Source organism: Podarcis filfolensis (assembly GCF_964270895.1).
Source record: "Podarcis filfolensis genome assembly, chromosome: 16".
Classification (NCBI taxonomy): domain Eukaryota; kingdom Metazoa; phylum Chordata; class Lepidosauria; order Squamata; family Lacertidae; genus Podarcis; species Podarcis filfolensis.
In genome coordinates, this window is record NC_139620.1 from 9,975,258 (window position 1) to 9,997,722 (window position 22,465).

Sequence of the window (22,465 nt, forward strand, 5' to 3'; positions counted from 1 at the left end):
CCCCAAATAATTCTGGGAGCTGTCATTTGTTAAGGGTGATGAGAGTTTTTAGGGTGACCCCCCGTTCCCCTCCCAGAGCTACAATTCCCAGAGTCCCCCATGAAAAGGGCTTGGCTGTTAAAACCGCTTTGGGGATCGTAGCTCTGGGTGGGGAACAGGGGCTCCTGACAACTCCCAGCGCCCTTAATGAACTTTTATCTCCCAGAATCCTTTGGGGGGACGCCATGATTGCTTAAAACAGTATCTCATGTATGGAGTGAGTGGGGCAGAGTCCCCCAACTCTGGATTAAGGTCCTGCATTTCCCAGCTGAAGACACGCAGCTTCTCCAAACGAGGTTGGGTGTTTTTTTGCGTCGGGATTGTTTCGTGTTGCGTGTCTCATGACCATTACGTTTGTTCGTTGTCTGCCGTGTGACTTCTGGAAATAACTTCTTTTGTTTTGTTTTGTTTCATATTCTCTCCTCTTCCTCACCTTCCTTGCTCTTGACCCCCACCCAAAACCTCTTTCTGGCTTCCCCTCCCACACCCCCGTCCCGCTTCCCATGTCAATCAATCAATCAATCAATCACGCTGGTCTGGCTCGTTGTCTGGCTTCCATGCATTTCTCACTGGTTTGTTGACCTCACGTGCTTCCACCCCCCCCCCCCAATCCACCCATCCCTCGCTCTGCACTGGCTTCTCTCCTTGGTCCTGCTGCCACGACCTCCTGGCCCCCTTGCCCTCGCTCTGGCCTGCAGCTGACGCCCTCCTTGCCCGCTCCTCCAGGCCTCAGAATCTGCCCTACCCACCTCTCCTGGTCCATTTCTCTGTGGTGGACGACCCGGCATCCCTGCACCCCTCACTCTGCACTGGCTTAGAGAGTGTGGAGCTGAGCTCCCCTGCCCCGGCCTTCTGCCCCAGGCTCAAGACCTTGTCCTGCGAGGAGGTCTGCCTCCTGGCCGGGCGGCAGGGGCAGGTCTTGGGCACTCTCTCGCCCGAGGAGCTGCTCCCCATCCGCCTCTCCCCCATCGGGGCCTACTCGCCGCCTGCCAGGAGCGTCTTGCCTTTCCTGGAGAGCCCCGACCTGGCTGTGCTGTTCTCACCCCTCTTCCCCCGCAGCCGCACCTTCCCCGCCTTAGCTTTCCCACCCCGCCAGGTGCCCGAGCGGCCGTTCGGAGCCCGCCGCGCCCCCCTTGACAGCCAGGCTGGAGCAGGGCTCGGGAGAGTGCCCTGGGGCAGTATGGAAGCCAGAGAGCCGGGAGCTCCCAAGCAACGTAAGCCGCCTCTCCCCTCATTCCCCCCCCCTTTTGCTTCCCACCTCCCTGCCTCCGTCACCTGTTCCCCAAATTCCTTGAGGGATTTGGTTGAAGGCTGTGAGGCCAAAGCAGCTGTCCGCACAGGGACAGAGACTGCCCATTGCAACTCTGTGCGAGTTGCCGTTCTGGCCTCGTCCAATCAGCTTCTTGTGGGTGTGGCTACTCCTGTCCGTTGGTACCAGGTGTGCGCAACTGGACGGGGGACTTGAGGTCCTCTAGACCAGTGGTTCTCAAAACTTTTTTGTGCCACCGGCCCCTCGGTTCTATAAACTCAGCTCCAGTGGCGCCCCCCCCACCTCTCTAAAAAGCATTACGCAGAACTGCGGTTTAATAAGAATAAGAATAAATTTTATTTATAACCCGCCCTCCCCAGCCAAGACTGGGCTCAGGGCGGCTAACACCAGGTATAAAAACAATTGATTAAAATACAACATTAAAATGCAGCCTCATTTCAGTAGAAACTCAAATCAAAAACTTTTTGGGGATGAAAACGTTAAATCTTCACCAAGGCCAACTATCCAGACTGGTCCTACACGGGTCAGAAAAAAGCCAGGGAAGTCCCCAAATAGGAGTTCAATCACAGAAGGAGAAAGGAAAAAGGAAAGAAACACAATTGCTGAGTGAATTCAGTTCAATTTGGGGTACAACTTAGAATGATTTCTAGTTCACCTTCAAGTTCATTCCCTTCCATGTGTGGATTTATTATTATTATTATTATTATTATTATTATTATATTATTATTATTATTATATTATTATTATTATTATTATTATTATTATTATTATTATTATTATTATTTACTCTTTAGACACTTTGGCCCTTTAAGCTGAAACATCATAATTGTTGGGGAAACTAAATGAAACCATTCACATTCCGCTGTGTGTGTTGATGTTTTCTTCATCTTTGAAAGTACAGTATGTTCTATATCGTAGCACAGCAGCTTGCCACATTCTGAATGTTGATTTCTCTCTCTTTTTGACGTGGATAACTTGAATGGACTCAAACTGAGAACTGAACTAGTTTGTGTTGTGAAAGGATGAACCTGAGTAGGGATGTAGTTCCTTTTTGTTTGTGTGTGTGGACATCTTCAACTAGAATGAGTTCATTTAATAATCATCATAAAACCTTTCTAAGCTCTGGTTTTAAGTGGCATTCCACAAGGGCCTGGTGGCGAAATGATCTAGGTATCTTGCTTTTGAGGGGAGCAGGGAGATGTGTTGGAAAGGAAGAGGGACGGGGGGTGGGGGACACATCTGCCTGAGTAAGGTGGATCCCTCCTTGTTGTCATGCCAAAGCACAATCTCTCAAATCATTTGTAGAAGCAACCCTCTTGCTCCCCAACATCTGAGTGCCAGGTCTGGTCTGCAAGCACCAACCTGGGTTCGATGGGTGCTCTGAGGCTGTTCCATCACTGAAAGGTTCCCTTCATAGACTATTGGAAGGGACCACAAGGGATATGCACTCCTATCCCCTGCAATGCAGGAATCTTTTGCCCAGCGTGGGGCTTCAACTCATGTCCTAGAGATGGAGAGTCTCACGTTGCACCAGTTGAACTGTCCCAGGTGTATATCATCTCTGACCATCCTGGCTGGGGCTGATGGGAGCTGGATCCCAGCAATACCTGGAGGGGCACAGGATCTTCATCTCAGCTGAGATCCAGGACCTGCACTTCTCCCTTTCCCAAAGGGAAGTTTTTAATATTTGATGTCTTGTCATGCTTTTAATATTCTATTGGGAGCCGCCCAGAATGGCTGGGGAAACCTTGCCAGATGGGCAGGGTACAAATAAATTATTATTATTATTATTATTATTATTATTATTATTATTATTATTATTATTGGGGTTTAGGTGGTCTAATTCAGGCCACGACTGCCTGAATGTGCTCAATACTTCATACTCTCTGTGTGTGTGTGTGTTTTAAAAAAAGATTTATTTTTTCTTCGTTTCACTTTGTGAGGGCTTGGCTAATAACTGGAATAAATAAAAAAAATTCCTGGCATCCACAGAGAAGCTAGATAGCTTCTTATCCTCCATATGTTGACTTCCCTTCTTTCTGTCCCATCTTCTTCCAGTCAGACATTCCCAGTCCTTTGGCGGGGTCCCAAATAACAGCCATCTGTGGGGGGCCGATGCTGATCGAGTCTGTGCCCAACTTCGAGAACAAAAGAAAGGTACAATCTTAAAACACATTATATCTCTCTATCATCTATCTGTCTATCTATCATCTATCTATCTATATCTATATCTATATCTATATCTATATCTATATCTATATCTATATCTATATCTATCTATCTATCTATCTATCTATCTATCTATCTATCTATCACTATTGATCATCAATAATTGTTGATCACGATTGGTTATTAATTCTTATTTTTCATTGTTGACAATACTGAGCTTACTGCTTGCGACGTGCTAGGAAACGTCTAGCCTCATGGTGTTAACAAATTAGACAAAAGTATTCAACTTTAGAGGTTGGGGTGGGGGACATGTTAGGAGAGGAAGGAGGGAAACACGGGCGAGGGGAGAGAGATGCAAAGAGCCACCCAAACACCTTCAATATCTGGGAACTCTTCCCAACTCCTATTCAGGCCTTGTTCGTTCCCATGGCAACCCATGTCTCTCCTGGCACCTTTAATTCTGTAAAACCTGAAGGGAGGCCAAAGAGATGAGGATTTCCATGGAAACGTGTTGTATTCACAGGAAACCCCAGGAAGATTTGAAAAGAAAGAGAGTCAGGGAGGGTCTGCCACCTCCTTTTCCATCTGCACCCCCATGGGCATCCAACGGAGAGGGGGGCATACATATGAAACTTAATTTCCAGATCCCCAGCTTTCATTTAAAAGAGAAAGAACGTGAGGCCCCATTCGCACTATACATTCAAAGCATAGCAATACCACTTTAAATAGTCATGGCTTCCCCCAAAGAATTCTGGGAGATACTGTTTGTTAAAGGCATTGAGAGGGGTTAGGAGACCCCCTCCTTCTCCTCACAGAGCTACAAGTTGTTTAACAATCAATTCCTTTCCCTAGGAAACTCTGGGAATTGTCGCTCTAGGAGGGGAAAGGGGGCCTCCTCACAACTTTCAGCACCCATAAAAAACTACAGTTCCCAGGATTCCTTGGGGGAAGCCACGGCTGCTTAGAGTGGTATAATAGCTCTTTGAATGTCTTGTTGCTGGCATCTGTCCGTCTCGAGAGACAAAGATGTGTGCCTCTGGGGGTGGTGTCAAACCACCGGAGAATCACAGCGCCTGCTGTGGCTGCCGAGTCTGGGAAATCATAACTGCTGCCTCCCATGTTGTTTTTGCCCTGTTAGTGGCACCAAAGTGACCTTTCTGGGGTGCAAGCCTGGGCAGTGTGTATGGGGGACCTGGGGCCCCTTTTCAGCCTCACTGATGTGATCCAAAGGAAAGCAGAGCAATACGTTTGGCACCAGCTTGGCTGCAGGAGTTGCTGGAGACGTACAAGGCGCCATCCAACCTCCTTAAGGACTCCCACTCCTGATTTGTAACCACAGAGCCTAGGACTTGCCGATCAGAAGGTCGGCGGTTTGAATCCCCGCAACGGGGTGAGCTCCCGTTGCTCGGTCCCTGCTCCTGCCAACCTCGCAGTTCAAAAGCACGTCAAAGTGCAAGTAGATAAATAGGTACCGCTCCGGCGGGAAGGTAAACGGCGTTTCCGTGCGCTGCTCTGGTTCGCCAGAAGCGGCTTAGTCATGCTGGCCACATGACCCGGAAGCTGTACACCGGCTCCCTCGGCCAATAAAGCGAGATGAGCGCCGCAACCCCAGAGTCAGCCATGACTGGACCTAATGGTCAGGGGTCCCTTCACCTTTACCTTGAATGTATAGCTCAGATGATGATGATGATGATTAATTAAATGCAGTGCTTTTTTCTGGGTGTACGCAGTGGTACGCATACCCCTAAACATTTTGTGAATCTAGGTTTGGCCTCATTAAGGGCCAGTATTTGAATATGAGTAGGAAAATGAGAGTACACCTAAACATTTTTTTTATATAGAAAAAAGCACTGATTAAATGTGTATATCAGCCTTTATCCAAAGACCACAGGGCAGTTCACAACACAAAAATACAAAACGAGAACACAAAATACATAATAAAAGCAAACCGACCATTTAATCAGCCAAAGGCCTGGCTATAGAGGAACATTTTTGCCTGGCACCTAAAGATATCATATATAATGATGGCGTCAGGCAAGCCTCCCTGATGGTGCTAGTATTTCAGTAGGAAGCTATGACATGTGTACTGTATACTGTAGTGGTATCTTGGTTTTTTAATGTAATCCGTTCCGGAAGACCGTTCAAGTTCCGAAAGGCTCGAAAACTGAAAACTCAGTACGGAAGCCTCAATACGGAAAACTCAGTATGGAAGCTGTGTTTTTGGTTCGACTTCTGAGGTGCGTTTGAAAACAGAAGCATTTTCTTCCGAGTTTACCGCGTTCGAAAACTGAAATGTTCGTCAACGGAGACATTTGAAAACCGAGGTACCTCTGTAATTGGAAAAGAAGCGGGCAGTCTGCCCTGATATTGTTTGCAGGTGCAAGCAGCACGATCGCTCGCAACCGCCCCGATACCACCATAAGCCTAAATCATAACCAGAAAGGACTTAATAATAACAACAACAATAATAATAAAATTTTATTTATATCCCGCCCTCCCCAGCCGAAGCCGGGCTCAGAGCAGCTAACAACAGTAAAAGTAAAACGGTTTACATAAAATCACAATCCATTAATTGACATGCATTCTAAAATCAATTCATTCTAAAATCAATTCAAAATCAAAACTTCTGGACGGCAGCCCCCGAAGCGCAAGCAAACAATGCCCCCCCCCACCCCCGGTAATCTTCTCTCTTCTCTCGGTTTCCCCCCAGCTTTGCTCGTGGCAGTCAGTGCCTCGGTGGACAAGATCGTCGCTCATTTCAGCACAGCCCGGAACCTCGTTCAGAAGGTTTGTTTTGACGTTACATTTTATGCAGCTGGCAGCTGGTGCCCCATTGCGGGTGGTGGGGCAGAAGGCAGGGAGCCCAGGTGGCATCAGAACCAATGATGGGCAGTCCCCTCTCCTTGTTGGTCCCCCCATCTTTCTCCCCACCCCCAGCTGATTTCTGTAAGGGCAACACGGAGACTCAAGAGGAGGAAGCTGAGAGCAGGGGCGACCCCTTGGACAGGCTATAAGAAAAGAGGGCAGGAAGGTGGGGGCTGGCTGAACGCAGACTGAGCGTTGGTCGGCCGCTGCCCCATTTGCCCTAACAAACCAGCTTCCACTAATTTTATATCCCCCCCTTTCCTCCAGTAAGCTAAAGGCAGCATAGATAGGGCTCTTGCTCCTCTGCCACTACCCTAGTTTAGCCTTGCAGCTGGTTGCGGGTTCAGATTCCCTTCAATTCACCCCCACAACAACCCTGTGAGGTAGGCTAAGAGGCAGCGACTGCCCCAAGGTGAGCTGGCAGCAGAGTGGGGATTTGAACCCCTGTGTCAGGAGCGAGCCAGCAGCAAATCACACTGAGCTAGTTGGAGTTAAATGTGTATTAGCAAAAACACAATCTACATAGGGGTGTCCGGCCTAATGTGGACAGCAACATCTCCAGCAGGCCTTGCCCCCATGGAGCAGTTGCAGAGACTGAAGGTGCTTGTCTTCCTGCTGCTGTCTAAGTACCTTCCTCTCCAAGGTTTCCCCCAAGCAATCTGAGACTGTACCTGCATGATGCTAATTTCTCCTTGTCCCTCTTCCTGGTGTCTTACCTAGTTTTGGGAGACCGGGGGTGGGGGTGGAGGGGAGCTTATTGCAGCAGGAGGGAGAGACACCCTTGACTCTTCGCCAGCCAGAACCTCTCTGTTCCTTGGTCTCTACCTCCACCCCTTCTTTAGCTTCTGCCTCTGATTCTGGGCTTCTTTCTGCCACAGACTCTCCCCGCTCACTAAGCCCTGTTGCCTTCAGTTTCCAACACCTCCTGTTCTCCTTCTGACCACTCATCGCTGTCCCACCACCACTCCCCGGGCTCTGAGCCTTCTTCCCCTGGGGGATCCCCAGCGGGTTCCTCCCACCATTCCTCTGCGCCCCAACCAGTCCATGACACCTGGTTTCTCCTGGTCCCTGGCGCTCTCACCACTATGCCACACTGACATAGAGATACAAAAGTGTGTTGGACTATGCAGAATTAGATAAGGTGACAGGAAGGATCCGAAACCTGCGGGACCAGAGATTCTTAGAGGACTGGAGTAAATACTTGAACTATTTGAAAAGCAATTGAAATAAACAGATGATGCTAGTAGGACTGCAAGAAGATTTGTAAGGAGGACTGTGCGAAATATTGCAATGAAGACTATGAAGAGAGTTACAGTGGTACCTCGGGTTACAGACGCTTCAGGTTACAGACTCCACTAACCCAGAAATAGTGCTTCAGGTTAAGAACTTTGCTTCAGGATGAGAACAGAAATCATGCTCCAGTGGCACGGCGGCAGCAGGAGGCCCCATTAGCTAAAGTGGTGCTTCAGGTTAAGAACAGTTTCAGGTTAAGAATGGACCTCCAAAACGAATTAAGTACTTAACCCGAGGTACCACTGTATTAGTTAAGGATGATTAAAAGTAATAGAGAAATTAAGAAATGTAGACAAAGTGATAAAGATTGAAAAATCTTCAGAGGTGGCCAATGGAAGTCCAAAACATTGTATAAGATAAGAAAATATGTTAAATGATTGTTGGGAATGATATGTTAAAAAACTAATAAAAATATATATTTAAAAAGATAGAGATAAAAAGTGGGTGTTTGGGGGGCGTATGAAAGGCTGCCTGGCAAGGAGCTGCAAAAGGAGCAGCCCTCTGAGCTTACGAGGGTCGGGTGTGTGCAGGGAGGCTAATTAGAAAGCGCTAATTACCAATTTGCAAGGGGAGGGGGGCAGCGTTGGTTGTTTTTTCTCCCCAGCCTGCCAGCAGCTGACACCCAGCCGTTTCCCTCCTGCACAGACCCAGCTGGGAGACAGCCGCCTCAGCCCAGACATCGGCTACGTGGTCCTGACCACTCTGTGCCCTGCCCTGCGAGCCCTGGTGGGCGACGGCCTGAAGCCCTTTCAGAAAGATGTCATCACGGGCCAGAGACCGAGTTCCCCGTGGAGCGTTGTGGAAGCCTCAGCCAAGCCAGGTAGGAAGGAGACGTCAGATAGGCAGGAGGTGGGTTTGTTTGGTGGTCATTTCCTTTTCAAAAATCTTGATTTTGCACCCCAAATGGCCACATTTTGCAGAGCTTCCTGGTTAAAGCCGGTAGGATTAATCTGCTTATTTTGTGTAATTGGTTGGTTGTTAGTACTCTAATGTTGCTAATATTGTTTTGTGGATTCAGAGTGCTGTAGTAGTGCTTTGTGAATCTTTTGCTGTGGTTGTGCCATTTAGCTAATAATAATAATAATAATAATAATAATAATAATAATAATAATATATGTATATCCCGCCCTCCCCAGCCGAAGCCAGGCTCAGAGCGGCTAACAACAATAAAAGTAACACAACATTCTAAAATCAATTCATTTTAAAATCAATTCAAAATCAAATTCTTGGCACCCACTGGGCTAGAGTTCTGTGAGGATTACCAAAGGAGGGGGTCAGGCTGTGCCTTGGCCAAAGGCCTGGTGGAACAGCTCTGTCTTGCAGGCCCTGCGGAAAGATGTCAAGTCCCGCAGGGCCCTAGTCTCTTGTGACAGAGCGTTCCACCAGATTGGGGCCACAGCCAAAAAAGCCCTGGCTCTGGTCGAGGCCAGCCTAACCTCCCTGTGGTCCAGGACCTCCAAGATGTTTTTATTTGAAGACCGTAAGGTCCTCTGTGGGACATAACAGGAGAGGCGGTCCCGTAGGTACGAGGGTCCTATGCTGTATAGGGCTTTAAAGGTTAAAACCAGCACCTTAAACCTGATCCTGTACTCCACTGGGAGCTAATGCAACTGGTATAGCACCAGGTGAATGTGATCCCGTGGCGAGGACCCCATAAGGAGTCTCGCCGCAGCATTCTGCACCCACTGGAGTTTCTGGGTCAGTCTCAAGGGCAGCCCCACGTAGAGCGAGTTACAATAATCCAATCTGGAGGTGACCGTCGCGTGGATCTTTTCAGTTCTTTCATTTAGCCATTTATAGAAGGTGGTTGTTTTATTGCTGATATGTAGAGTTGGAAGGGACCCTGAGGATCATCTAGTCCCACTCCCTGCAATGCAGGAATATGCAGCTGCCCCTTATGGGGATTGAACCTGCCACCTTGCCATTACCAGCACCACGCTCTAACCAACTGAGCTATCCTTTTACAGATGATTCATTAATTGTTCTAGACGATTTATGTTGTAATTGTGATGTTCTATTATGCTATTGTTATATCTTGTTTGTGATCCGGTTTGTGACTCGTGGGAGTGAAAAGCAGCATAGAAATGAATGAATGAATGAATATGTTATAAGAATTTTAAGGAATTAATTAATGAATTAATGAATGAATGGGTTCTTCTGGCCCAGGGGACGGGATGAAAAGTGATGTTGCACACTGAAGTTCAACCACCCCACCTAAGCAGCCTTAAGGACCATAAAGCGTACACATTTGAATCTTCTGAAATTTAGGGTTTACCGTATTTTTCGCTCTATAGGACACACCGGACCATAGGAGGGGAAGAACAGGGGGGGGAAATTCTCCCCCTCTCTGCTCAGCACCCCTTCAGCAAAGCGGCAGGAGCGTAGCGGGAACTCCTGCTGCGCTCCAAAGGCTTGTGGATAGCTGCCTGAAGCCTCCGGAGCACAGCGGGAGTTCCTGCTGCACTCTGGGGGCTTCAGGCGGCTTCAGCGAAAGCAACACGAAGCCTCCGGAGCGCGGGGGGAGCACTCCTTCTGCGCTTCGGAGGCTTCGCGTTGCTATCGCTGAAGCCAAGGAACCTGCACTCGCTTCATAAGACGCACACACATTTCCCCTTAATTTTTGAAGGGGAAAAAGTGCATCTTATAGAGCGAAAAATACAGTATTTCCTTATTCATTTATTTTTATGTGTTTTTATACAGCTGCTTTCCTGGTTTTTCCGGGTGGCATTCTTGTTTGCACGCTGTGTCGTGCGTTTGTTTCAAGCTGCACACCGCTCAGATGTTTTCCGAGACGTCAAGCGGCGGAGAAATGCTTTTAAATATATAGAACAAAGCGTCCTGCAATTAAAACAGTAAAAGCAGGAGGTTCATGTCAGGAGATCGGGGTGTGTGTGTGTGCGCGCGCGCGCGCATGCACGCTTGTCTACACAGGCTGTGTCTTCGAGAACCAGCGAAATAATAGAAATGGGAGATTGAGGCAGGCTCTTTCTGGCTAGGCGCACACCTGGTCCATAAGGATTTCGTGAACTCTCGTATTTGGGGCAGTCGTGGCTTGCTCATTCATTCCTGTGGGTCTTTGGGGGCAGGGGCGGGGAGCTGGGATGTGGCACTAAGCGAAGGCATCTGCTGGTGTTTCACCATGTGCTTCTTGCCCAGGCCCCCACGCTCGGTCGCTGAACGCTTTGTACTGGCGGGTATCGCGCTTGGCTCCCCTTCGCAGCAACCAGCAGCGCTTCCACGCTTTCATCCTGGGCCTCCTGAAGTGAGTAGAAGACATTGGGGGGGGGGAGGCTGTAGCTCATCTGCCTTACATGCAGGAGGTTCCCGCATGTTCAGTCCCCAATGGCATCTCCAACTTGGGCTGGGAATGTCCCCTGCCTGAAACCCTGGAAAGCTGCTGCCAGTCAGTGTGGACAATATTGACCAAGCATATTACACGGTGCAAGGCAACTTAAATCTTCTTCTTTTTTTTTTTTAGAATAATATTTATTATGTTTTCCATTTTAACAAGCCAATAAAAGCCACTCTGGAAACATTCCAAATTATAATGCAATCAAACAGTCCAAATTTTATGCCAAATTATAACGCGGGTGGTGCTGTGAGTTAAACCACAGAGCCTAGGACTTGCCGATCAGAAGGTCGGCGGTTCGAATCCCCGCAACAGGGTGAGCTCCCATTGCTAAGTCCCAGCTCCTGCCAACCTAGCAGTTCAAAAGCACCTCAGAGTGCAAGTAGATAAATAGGTACCACTCTGGCGGGAAGGTAAACGGTATTTCCGTGTGCTGCTCTGGTTCGCCAGAAGCGGCTTAGTCCTGCTGGCCACATGACCCGGAAGCTGTACGCCGGCTCCCTCGGCCAATAAAGCGAGATGAGCGCCGCAACCCCAGAGTCGGTCACGACTGGACCTAATGGTCAGGGGTCCCTTTACCTTTACTTTTTTATAAATCTTTGGTTGACTCCCCATGCTCTGAAGTTCAGGGAATGATGATCTCACATTGTGCTGCATTCCTTAATTCATCCAGGTAATTCCAACGAAACATTCCAGTGTCGATCCTTCATTTATATTTAACAGCCTCTGAATTTGTCCAGCAGGCGGATTCGTCCTGCAAGGCAACTTAAATCAGCCCTTTACTCAAATCCATGAGGACTAGGGTCTTGCTTTCTTTTTAGGGCCAAGGCCCATAGTGCAATGAGGGAGCATTTCCTTTGCATGCCCAGAGGTCTCAGCTTCAACCTTTGCAACCTCCCTGGGGGGAAGGATCCCTAACCAAAACCCTGGAGAGCGGCTGCCGGTCAGTATTGAGCCAGGTAGACCCAAAGGTCTGATTCTACAAGGCAGCTTTCTGCATTGCTACGTTCGATGCTAAAACCCTTCGTCTCGTCCTGTTCCTCTGTAGCATGATGTCCCAAACACATCATTGAGACTGGAGGCAAGTCTCCCTTCAGTAGAAGTACGGACTTGGCAAATAACTCTTAACTTCTGGCTCCGCCTAAACTCAAATCCCCCCAGTTTACTATCCCTAGTACTTCAAGACTCCCATAAAAGTGCCTGGCTTAAAACTGTCTATCAAAAACTACTCACTGTGGGCCCTACTAAAGCAAACAGTCTAATTGGTCAACGTCTAAAAGATATCGAGCATCAGAACAACCTGGCCACTATAAGGAAATTCTGCCCTTGGTATGTTCATTTTCCACCTCTCCGTTTTGATTCTCTGGCCCCAAATCTGCACAAACTTATTATCCCAAAATACAGACGTGCTTTTACACTTGCAAGACTGGCTGTTTTGCCATCTGCGGTACTTGAGGGTCGATTCCAAAAGATCCCGCCTGAGAAACACCTTTGCCCCTGTGGAGATGGTAGCACTGAAACAGCGGCACATGTCCTCCTGTCCTGTACTCTCTACAAAGACCTGAGGAACCAGATCATCATCCCACTTGTACTAACCATCCCAGGGCGCTCAACCACTGCCACAATGTCCTTTCTTCTATCAGATCAAAATGAGCAGATAACAGCAAAGGTTGCTAGGTTCATAGCAGGGGCAATCAGAATAAGGGCCACTAACTGACTGCTGATTCAGGACTTTAAATTGTGCTCTTATATCAAATTTCCTTTTCTGCGTATACTGTAATGGTTTACTGTTGCCATGGCCATTGGCTAACGCGAATAAAGTTTTATCTTACCTATCTTATCTCCGTAGCATGAAGCAGTTGGAGCAGTGGTTTGCCAACCTGCAGCGGAACTCAGGTAAATTTGGGGCACCCCACATTTTTTATTAGCACCTCCACGACGTACTGATATTAGGCAAGTGCCTGTGCATTACTCATAGAGTTGGAAGGGACCCCGAGGGTCATCTAGTCCAACCCCCCCTGCAATGCAGGAATCTCAACCCAGGCAACGTATTTGAATATAAGCTTTTATATTTGGAACTGCAGGGGGGCAGGGAGAGGGAATGCTGGGTTTTATTTATATCTTTAATTTTTTAGGTTCACTTGTGGGGGGTTTTAAATACACAAGAATTAGAAACTTGGTGGTGGTGGTTCTTTTAAAAAGTGAAAACGGAAGATTAATTCTGCTCCCTGGTGTTACACCCTCTGCTTTCACCCCCACCCTGTGCTCCTGGAAAATCACAGAATTGTACATTTGGAAGGGACCCCAAGAATCACCTAGTCCAACTCCCTGCATGGCCAGCCCTTCTCAAACTGGGGTCCCCAGCTGCTGTTGGACTACAACTCCCATCATCCCTGACCACTGGTCCTGGTAGCCGGGGATACTGGGAGTTGCGTGGCGAGTTCCTGCCTCCCACCAGTAGGAAATAACGACACGTAACACAAGTATTTAGGTTAATGGGCTAAAATAGGCCACAACTTTATTGGTTACAGGTAAAGAGCGGTATTGGCTTAGGCATTGGTCCTAACCGACTCTCCGGCTTCAGCCTGTTTGCTTGAAGACTGGGAAGGGTTAACACCAGCAGGGGGAGCCCTGTTGATGCACATCAGCTAGGGACTCCCCTGGGGTCACTGCTCGGGGGGGGGGGGCGCTTTAGGCCCTGACCTCCATAGGCTTTGAACGAGGCCACGCCCCCCGGAATCCTTTACCAGACTACCCTTCAATATTTGGGGGAGGTGATGGTGCTCCTCCCCCCCAACACATCTACATAACAATACCCCTACCAATTCCTAACCGCTGAAACCAAGAAAGTTGTGACGATTTGCTACGAGGACGCGGGTGGCGCTGTGGGGTAAACCACAGAGCCTAGGGCTTGCCGATCAGAAGGTCGGCGGTTCGAATCCCCATGATGGGGTGAGCTCCCATTGCTCAGTCCCTGCTCCTGCCAACCTAGCAGTTCAAAAGCACGTCAAAGTGCAAGTAGATAAATAGGTACCGCTCTGGCGGGAAGGTAAACGGCATTTCCCTGTGCTGCTCTGGTTCGCCAGAAGCAGCTTAGTTATGCTGGCCACATGACCCAGAAGCTGTACGCCGGCTCCTTCGGCCAATAAAGCGAGATGAGCGCCGCAACCCCAGAGTCGGTCACGACTGGACCTAATGGTCAGGGGTCCCTTTACCTTTACCTAGGCGAAAAACCAAATGGCCAGTGCCAATTTGCCAAGTGGAAAAAATTCCTACCAGGCCCCTTAACGGCGACCAACCGTGGTCCAGAGCAAGGTTAGAAAGGAAACCTTGAAGGGCAGGAGGGCAGGAAAGCTAAAAAGCTGAGCGGCCAAAGAGGGAGATCCCGGGCCGCGGTGCGCGGGTGTGAGCCTGCAACACCACCTCCTCCTGAGGTCGGAAGTGGCTTTGTAATCCAACAGCAAAGTTGAGACAGACTTCGAAGGATGTGTTTCTGACCTGTTCATGCCGTCTCCCGACCCCACAGAGCTGATCTCGGCGCTGTACTTGCCCACCGCCTTCCTGGTACTCAGCCAAGGCTTCTGCCGCCGCTGGGCCGACGAGCTCCTCCTGCTGCTCCAACCGCTCTCCATGCTGACCTTCCAGCTGGACCTCCTCTTCGAGCACCAGCACCTGCCCCTCGACGTCCGGCCGCCACCCCGCCGTCCCCCCCCGCCGACCGAGCTGCTGGCCGGTTCCCAGAAGTCTCGTGGAGGAAGCCGAGTCGCTTTTCCCAAACACCCGCCTCCTCTCGCCGGCCTGGCGGAAGGGCCCGTGGCCCAATCCAGCCCACTCCACGAGCCCCAGGCCGGGCCGCCTTTGCACCAGAGACTCCTGCGATGGGGTGACCGGCTGAGCCACACCTTCCGAGGCAGCGAGGGAGCCCCTGAGGTGGAAGCGGGTGCTGAAGGGAGCTGCCAAGAGAGCGATGAGAAGCAGCAGAGCTGGTGGGAACAGCTGAGCCGGGCCTCGAGGGTCTACGGCGAGCCCCCGAAGCAGGAGGGCTTCCCTCACACCCACTGGACCAAGCTGAGGGCGGCTCTGGGAGAAGCTGTGGAGGCAGCCCGCAGCGGGGCTGGAGAAGCTAGCGTGAGCCCTGACGTGCTGCCCCAAGCGCCCAGCCCCACAGGAAGCAGCTCAGTGGAGAGCCCAAGGCAGGCACCCGCTGCCTGCGAAGAAGGCAGCTCAGCTGTAGGGGAAGCTACAGGGAAGCCAGAGGCGACGTGCTTGCCTGATGCCCAGGAGGCAGCCGAAAAGCTTGAGGGCGCTGGAACTGCAAAGGGAAACTGGCTAGGGTGGCTCTTTGGAGCAGCCACTCCAGGATGCACCAACGAGGCCGATTCTCACCTGTCGAAATCCAGGTAAGTGGATGGCCGGGGGGGACGGGACCTGAAGCCCATAGCTGTCAACCTTCCCTTTTTTTGCGGGAAATTCCCTTATTCCAGAGCCGCTTCCCGCTGCTCTCCTGGATTGTTAGATATCCCGTAGACTGTCCCCAGGACAGGTGAGGCTACTGATCCCTTAAATTTCGAGGCTCTCCGGGACAGGTGAGGCTGCTGATCCCTTATTTTCGAGGCTGCTGATCCCTTATTTTTCAGATTTGAAAAATAAGTTGGCAATAAGTTGGCAGCTATGCCTGAAGCCAGCAGGCCAAATGCGGCCCTCTGAGCCTCTCTATGTGGCCCTTGGAACTATCCCTCAGCCCACACCCCTTCTTCCAGGGCACACCCCTCACCAGCCCGGCTTCCCACCCTCCTAGAGCATTTTCGCTTGTCTGAAATTGGGACTCTGATCCCTTGAGAACTAACCTCCTGTACAAAGGAAATATTTGCATCAGTTTCTCCGCCCACTTTTGCCTCTGGCCCCACCCACTACTTTCATGTGGCCCCCGGAAGGTTGCCCTCAGAAGGGAATGTGGCTCTTAGGCTGGAAAACGCTGCTCTGCCCCTGAGTTTAAAGCGATCTGGTCAGAAGTAGCAGCTCCCTAGGAAATATATAAGGCAAGTTATTCTTGCCATCTCCCGCTTGTGAACTTGGTCCTTGCCAGCAGTCAGAATTAGCCAAGTAAGACAGACTTGTGTCCTGAAGGCAGCGTGGTTCTCCCTAATTTTTCCCAGCGAACTCCTGGTTTGCCAGAAGGGACAGAGACACAGCTCTGCCTGAAAAACTGGGATTCAAACCCAGGCCTTCCAGACTCAAAAGTTTGGACTGTCCCCTGCCTAATACTCCAACCAAGTGCCCAACTTTCAGGCAGTTTTTCCTAACTGTCTCTAATTAAAATTGCACCCCCAATGGTAAAAAAGTGGGTTTTTCTCGTGGGTCAGGTATATTCTCTTTCCTATCCCTGCAGGCGTCCGTCGAGCTGGTTGCCGCCCACCATGAACATCCTGGCTCTGGTGATGAAAGGGGCACCGGCCGAGAAGAGCTGGCCAGAGGAATCGTGGGAAGACGTCCCACCAAGCCCACAACAGCCATACAGGTGAGCCATCCTCTCGCCGTGCCCAGGGCTGCAACAAAGTGTTGCAGCGTGAAGTGCTTCTGCTGGGGGTTTCAGGCCTGCCACTCTATTACCCCTCCCGCTCTGGGTTTTCCACCTGTCCCCCACCCCCCCAGTCCGTAGTCTGTGCCCACTGAGCATGCTCAGTACTCCTTGGGCTCAGAAGAGGGAGATGTGTCCCCCTTAGGATTTTCCTTTCCTAAACATTTGTTAGTACTTCTGCAAAGACTTTGGCATGGTAGAGCGTGAGACTCTTGACCTCAGGGTCGTGGGTTCGAGCCCCACGTTGGGCAAAAGTTTCCTGCATTGCAGGGGTTGGACTGGATGACCCTCGGGGTCCCTTCCAACTCTAGATTCCCTGAATCTGCCAATTCTTCTGAGCGGCCTTCTTGGGTATTTAAAGCAACGGTACTTACAGGAAGCTTGATGCATATCTAATCAGACCATGGCCTCATCCAGGATACCTGAAGCAGCATTTCAACCCCCATCGTTTTGCCCGGACACTGAGGTCCAGCGCCGAGGGCCTTCTGGCGGTTCCCTCGCTACGAGAAGTCAAGTTACAGGGAGCCAGGCACAGGGCCTTCTCGGTAGTGGCACCCACCCTATGGAACGCCCTCCCTTCAGATGTGAAGGAAATAAGCAGCTATCCTGTTGTATTTTAGTGTTGTGCTGGAAGCCGCCCAGAGTGGCTGGGGAATAAATAATATATTATTATTATTATTATTATTATTATTATTATTATTATTATTATTGGCTACACGGGCTGGCAGTGACATTTCAGGGTTTCAGGCAGGCCTATCCGAAGGTGCCATTGGGGACTGAACCTTCTGCATGCAATGGTGGTGTTTCCTGCCCCTTCCCCCTAGCAGCCTTTCTCAACCTGTGGGTCCCCCCAGATGTTGTTGAACTACAACTCCCATCACCCCTAGCTAGCAAGGCCAGAGCTCAGGGATGATGGGAGTTGTAGTCCAACAACATCTGGGGGGACCCACAGGTTGAGAACCGCTGCCTAAGGGATGTGCACTTGGAAAGGAGACCTGTCTGTGTTTTTGCCGTGTGTCGCCCCCCCCCCCCGCTCAGTCTGTGTCGTCCCTCTGTCTCCATCCAGGGCCGTTCGCGCTCTCTGCGACCACGCCGGAAGCCGGGACGACCACCTCAGCTTCCGCAAAGGCGACGTCTTGCGGGTCCTGGACACGGTGGACGAAGACTGGATCCAGTGTTGCCACGGAGACCGCCGAGGCCTAGTCCCCGTCGGCTACACCTCTCTCATCCTGTGAACTGCGCAGGGAGATGTCAAGGCCGCGGCTGTTGTGGGGGGGAAGTGGGGCACACCAAAGGATCACCCCAGTCCTGCCTACACAAAAACACACTTTATAAACGCACCGCTGAAGGAATTTCAACAAAATGACATGGACACTAAGAAGCTGAGGGTGCCTCCTTCCCGTCGCCCAGATTGCACCTCAGTTATCCTCATGAGCCCCAAACCAATGTCTCTGTTCTTCCGCCCTCCCCTCTGGCTGTGGGTGCAAATTCTGCCGCAGGGGGTTGGCACAGCTCCCACCGTCTCACCATTTCCTTCTTTCGAACTCTTCTCCTGCCTCTCGCCTGACTTGGCCAGCTGCCCTTCTGCTCTCTCCCCCCCCCCCGAATCACACGTTTAACCGCTTGTGCTTGCTGCTTTCCACGATCGCGTAACACACACACACTGTCGGCCAAACTATGGTTCTCATTTGTATATTGCATATATCTGTGTAGATATACATACCTATATATATATATATATAATATTATATATTTCACCTTTCCTGCTGCTTTCGTCTTGCCGCCGATCCTCACGTCTCTCTCCCCTCCCCACCCTGAAGCAATGTCGATCGTAGATTTGGAGACTTGGAAGGGACCCCTGAGGGGCATCTAGTCCAACCCCCTGCGGTATAGGTCACCAGCCAAGTGGATCGGGACCTGTCTGGAATGGCTGTCCCTACAGGGCCCCCTCTTGAACATCCACCCAGCCCCAAAACCACGACAGAAACGGCTCCTGTCTGAAGACGGGCACCATCCACGCTCTCTTAAGAGATTGTGCAGAAGGGAGGGAAATAAAGGTTGTGAGAAAAGACAAGCAAAGAGGCGTCACCGTGTGAGATTGAATTGCTGCAGGCTGCACGTCTCCAAAGGGTGCAGCTTGAGAAAGATTGGTTGGCAAGCGGGGGCCCCAATGAAATGTTGCAGCCCCCTCCCAGGATACTCCATTCCACCCCCAACACCCCCTTGCCATTGCTCCCAAGCCTGCATCAAGATATCTGGCATTCAGCGAGGCCAAAGGATGCATGGGCGGTCAGTGTGGGTGAGGGTTGCAGTTTTAATTTGCTGGGTGGGAGGCAAGGAATAGTGCATCTAGCTGTTATCAGGGGGTCGGGCAACACTGATCGGCTTGCCTGACCCCTTCCCCACAGTGCTGTGTGGCAAGTGGCTTTTGAAACGAGTTTCAAAGCAGGTTGCAATATGGTGTGGGCGGAAATCCACACTGGCTTTGCCCAACCTTTCTGAACTGTAGTTCTGAGTTCCCCAGCTGCTACTCAAAGGAGGCCAGCCCTTAAGGAGTTAATGGGTCACCGTCCCAGCAGCCTCGATCTGCCCTCAAACAGCTCCCATTTGCCTGCCTGCAAAATGATCCCTGCTGGATCCAACCAAAGGCCACTCTAGTCCCTTATAGAAATGGAAAGCCAGAGTTTGAGAGCATCATTTCTCTGAACACCAGTTGCTGGGGAGCAAGAGCAGGAGAGAAACGATGCTCTCATGCTCTGGTTTTCCATTTCTATATGGGGCTAGATTCTGGCCTTTGGTTGGATCCAGCATGGATCATTTTGCGCCTAGACAGGATAGAAATAGACTCCGGACCTAGGAAGGAGCTGGCTTATACTGTGCAGACTTTCTTAGTCCAGTGTTCCCAAATTAGGGTTTCCAGCTGCTTTGGGATTACAATTCCCATCATCCTTGCTAGCTAGAGATGATGGGAGTTGTAGTCCAAAAACAACTGGAGACCCAAGTTTGGAAAACACTGCTTAGTCCAGGTAGCTCTGTATTGCCTACGCTGACTGGCAGAAGCTCTCCGGAGATCCAGAGGGTGTGTGTGTGTGTGTGTGTGTCTTTCCTAGCCTTACTTGGATGTCGAGACCTTCTATTTGCAAAACAGGTGCTCTCCCATTGAGCATCCCCAAAGTTTCAAACAGGGGACACTCCTGGCCCTACCTAGAGATGGAGGAAGCTAAAGCTGGACCTTCTACATTCAGATCAGATGCTCTACTACTGAGCTACAACCCATCCCACTTTCCCTCTCCCCTCCCAATAAGACCCCAGTGAATCAAGGCCTGCTAGCCCCCCAGCCACATCTGGCTATTCTTTCTACGCTACGAGATTTCCTTTCTGTGACCTGCATCTTGCCAGGTATATAATTGGAGCTGTTGAGCACCCCTTTTAATAAAGATCAACAGAATTCCCCCCGCTCTAGCAGACCTAAACGCAAACATCTTGTAGTCACAGCCACTTCCAAAGCTGAGCTAGGAAGACTAAGGGGAATGGTCACTAATTATGGGCAGGATTCAATCACACACTGGCCAATCCAAGTTGTGCAATTCTAGTATGCAGGGAGGGTCTTGCACAACAAACCAGTTTCCCCAAAAGTTTGGAATTGTTGCAGGAAAGTAAGTTCAGGCAGGAACACACTGGAGAGCATGGAACAGCATGCTTGTTTTGATGTTGCAGCATCCAACCTTTGGGGCAAACCAGAATGAATGTGCACTGGATAGTCAATGTCGTCTTGCAAACAAATCCAGATGGAAAGCTCAATGAACAGACTGGATGCACTTTTAAGTACAGTATTGACATGTGTGACTGTCAAAAGACCAGAACCTCCCCCTTGTGGTCATATGTTTGAAACAAAACCTTCAAAAAAATTGTGGAGTTCTATTGTACATACTTTTATGATTCTCCTTTTGGGAAAATAAAATCCATAAATGGTGCCACCTGTTTCCCTATTGAGAAAATATTAAAGAGGCTTGTTTGATTTCTTAATACATCAAGAAAGATAAAATAAAATCCAGGGAGCAAAGACATGACAAAGGCTTAGATGAAATCTGAGCTTCGGAGATGTGACTCTTTGTACCAATTAGATTTGTATATTTAATGAAACCAATTAAGCAAATAAAGGAAGCATTTCTCCACACAAGGCCAAGGATGTAACATGATGAGTCATGTACCACCTACTGGCAGCCGTGTGAACTGCAACGTGACAACAACCTTACATTTTTATGTGTATAGGAAGATACATGTTTGTGTACAAAAGTGCAGAACAAGTGAAAAAGAAAAACACCCAAGCCATTGAATAGGAAACATTTTTTTCCATTTAATACTAGAATCTCTCAGTATTTGAGATGCAGGCCTTTTATGCAATTACATCCAATGTTAAAATTGGTAATACATAATTTACAAAGATTAACATCAAAACAATGGTCTATTTAGATATGCTCTTGTAAAAAGGAAATATCTTAGCAGCATTTCTCCTCAGCAACCACACGGCCTATCCCCATGCAGACTAAAAAGAGTTCGTATCTATATTTGCAACAAACGTAGTGCTTTCCCCTCCCCTCCCCTATTTTCCTGGGCTTCCATCAGCGATCAGGTGAAGCGCTGCCAGTCTCCTCAGTTAATACAAAATAAGCCACCCACCCACCCAGAATTTTTTTTAAAAAGTCAGTAATTTTCTACACCAGTAAGAAAACAAAACCAAAAACTTAAAAAAAACCCAAAACCAACAAATTCTTCGCACTTACCTAGAATTTGATTGTCTAAAAAACATTGTTTTTAGTCTTTCAACGAAAGAAAGATAAAATGGCAGAGCTAGTGTCTCGCATCAGGGCAAGCTTTTCATTATTCTTCTTTAAAAGGACTTCTCATGGTTTTTTTCTTTCTTTTTTTAGTGTTTAACACCATTTTGAGATGACGATTTCCCCCCGTTTTGAACTAAATGGAGCGACTCAAAAGATTTTCAGACATGCGATTTTTTTAAAACTTTTTTTCCCCCTACGACACACATGAGTATTTAATACTCAGGGTTCTCCTGTACAATGCTTCTCTACAGTAAGAAAATATTCCAAACTATTTTCTTATTTGTCTTCTCTTTTTTTTAATAAAATATGCTTTCCCCCTCCTCCTCCTCTTTCCCACCCCTCTCTTGCCCCCCGCCCCCACCCCAAACTTTTTTTTTTTAAATCGCCAGGTTAAAATTTGAATGGAATGGACCCTTTTGTTGTTGTTATTGTTCCAAACGAAGAGTAAAATAAGGATTATATAGTCAACGAGAATGTACAATCAGGACAAAGGTTGGTCCGTCGGGAAGGAACATGGAGAGAGATTGTGAGAGAGAGCTACCATATTGCTTTACAACCACACAGCAAAGGAAGGGGGAGGAAGAGAGAGGAAGATTTAAGATATATACAACTTGGCACATTTAAAAACGGGATTCTTTCGTAAGGACATCTAAAACAGGACCATAATATGCATATGAACGCCAAAGAGAGACTGAGAGCAAAGCCACGTTTAAAGGGCCAGTGTATGCCTAACTGCCAGCTCCCTTTGCCCGTGCATCTGCCCGTGAGTTGCTGGTGTCCGGAGGGAGGGGGACATGTGGTACGTCATCATGGAGTGACGCCCCTCCCTTGGGCCTGGCACCGGACGACAGCAACTAGGGCGGCTGAACACCCTACCGCGTCAAAAGCAAGGAAACGGTTCCTTCGCTGCAGCCGACGAGAGTTAACACTTGTGTCTTTTTAATCCACCCCCCTCCTTGGATCAAGGGCAGAGAGAGAGGCGGGAAGAGTAAAATACACTGTCTCTTTAAGAGACGGGACGCTTTTAAGCTGTACAGGTTTTATATTTTTTTCTTTTTTCT

General features: G+C 49.3%; 1 protein-coding gene across 3 annotated transcripts in view; it reads left to right on the forward strand.

Annotated features, from left to right (window-relative positions):
- Nucleotides 1–18,642, forward strand: part of RUSC1 (RUN and SH3 domain containing 1) — a 33,812-nt gene extending 15,170 nt beyond the window's left edge. For 2 of the 3 annotated variants that reach the window (XM_083590966.1, XM_083590967.1), the window contains exons 3-11: nucleotides 738–1,253; nucleotides 3,368–3,466; nucleotides 6,189–6,265; nucleotides 8,282–8,456; nucleotides 10,793–10,898; nucleotides 12,835–12,881; nucleotides 14,512–15,385; nucleotides 16,375–16,503; nucleotides 17,630–18,642. In XM_083590966.1, the coding sequence (XP_083447092.1) occupies nucleotides 738–1,253; nucleotides 3,368–3,466; nucleotides 6,189–6,265; nucleotides 8,282–8,456; nucleotides 10,793–10,898; nucleotides 12,835–12,881; nucleotides 14,512–15,385; nucleotides 16,375–16,503; nucleotides 17,630–17,798 (2,192 nt within the window). In that variant the 3' untranslated portion in view covers nucleotides 17,799–18,642. The remainder of the gene's footprint in view (nucleotides 1–737; nucleotides 1,254–3,367; nucleotides 3,467–6,188; nucleotides 6,266–8,281; nucleotides 8,457–10,792; nucleotides 10,899–12,834; nucleotides 12,882–14,511; nucleotides 15,386–16,374; nucleotides 16,504–17,629) is intronic. The other variant, XM_083590968.1, reaches the window with a different exon arrangement.
- Nucleotides 18,643–22,465: the final 3,823 nt, after the last annotated feature.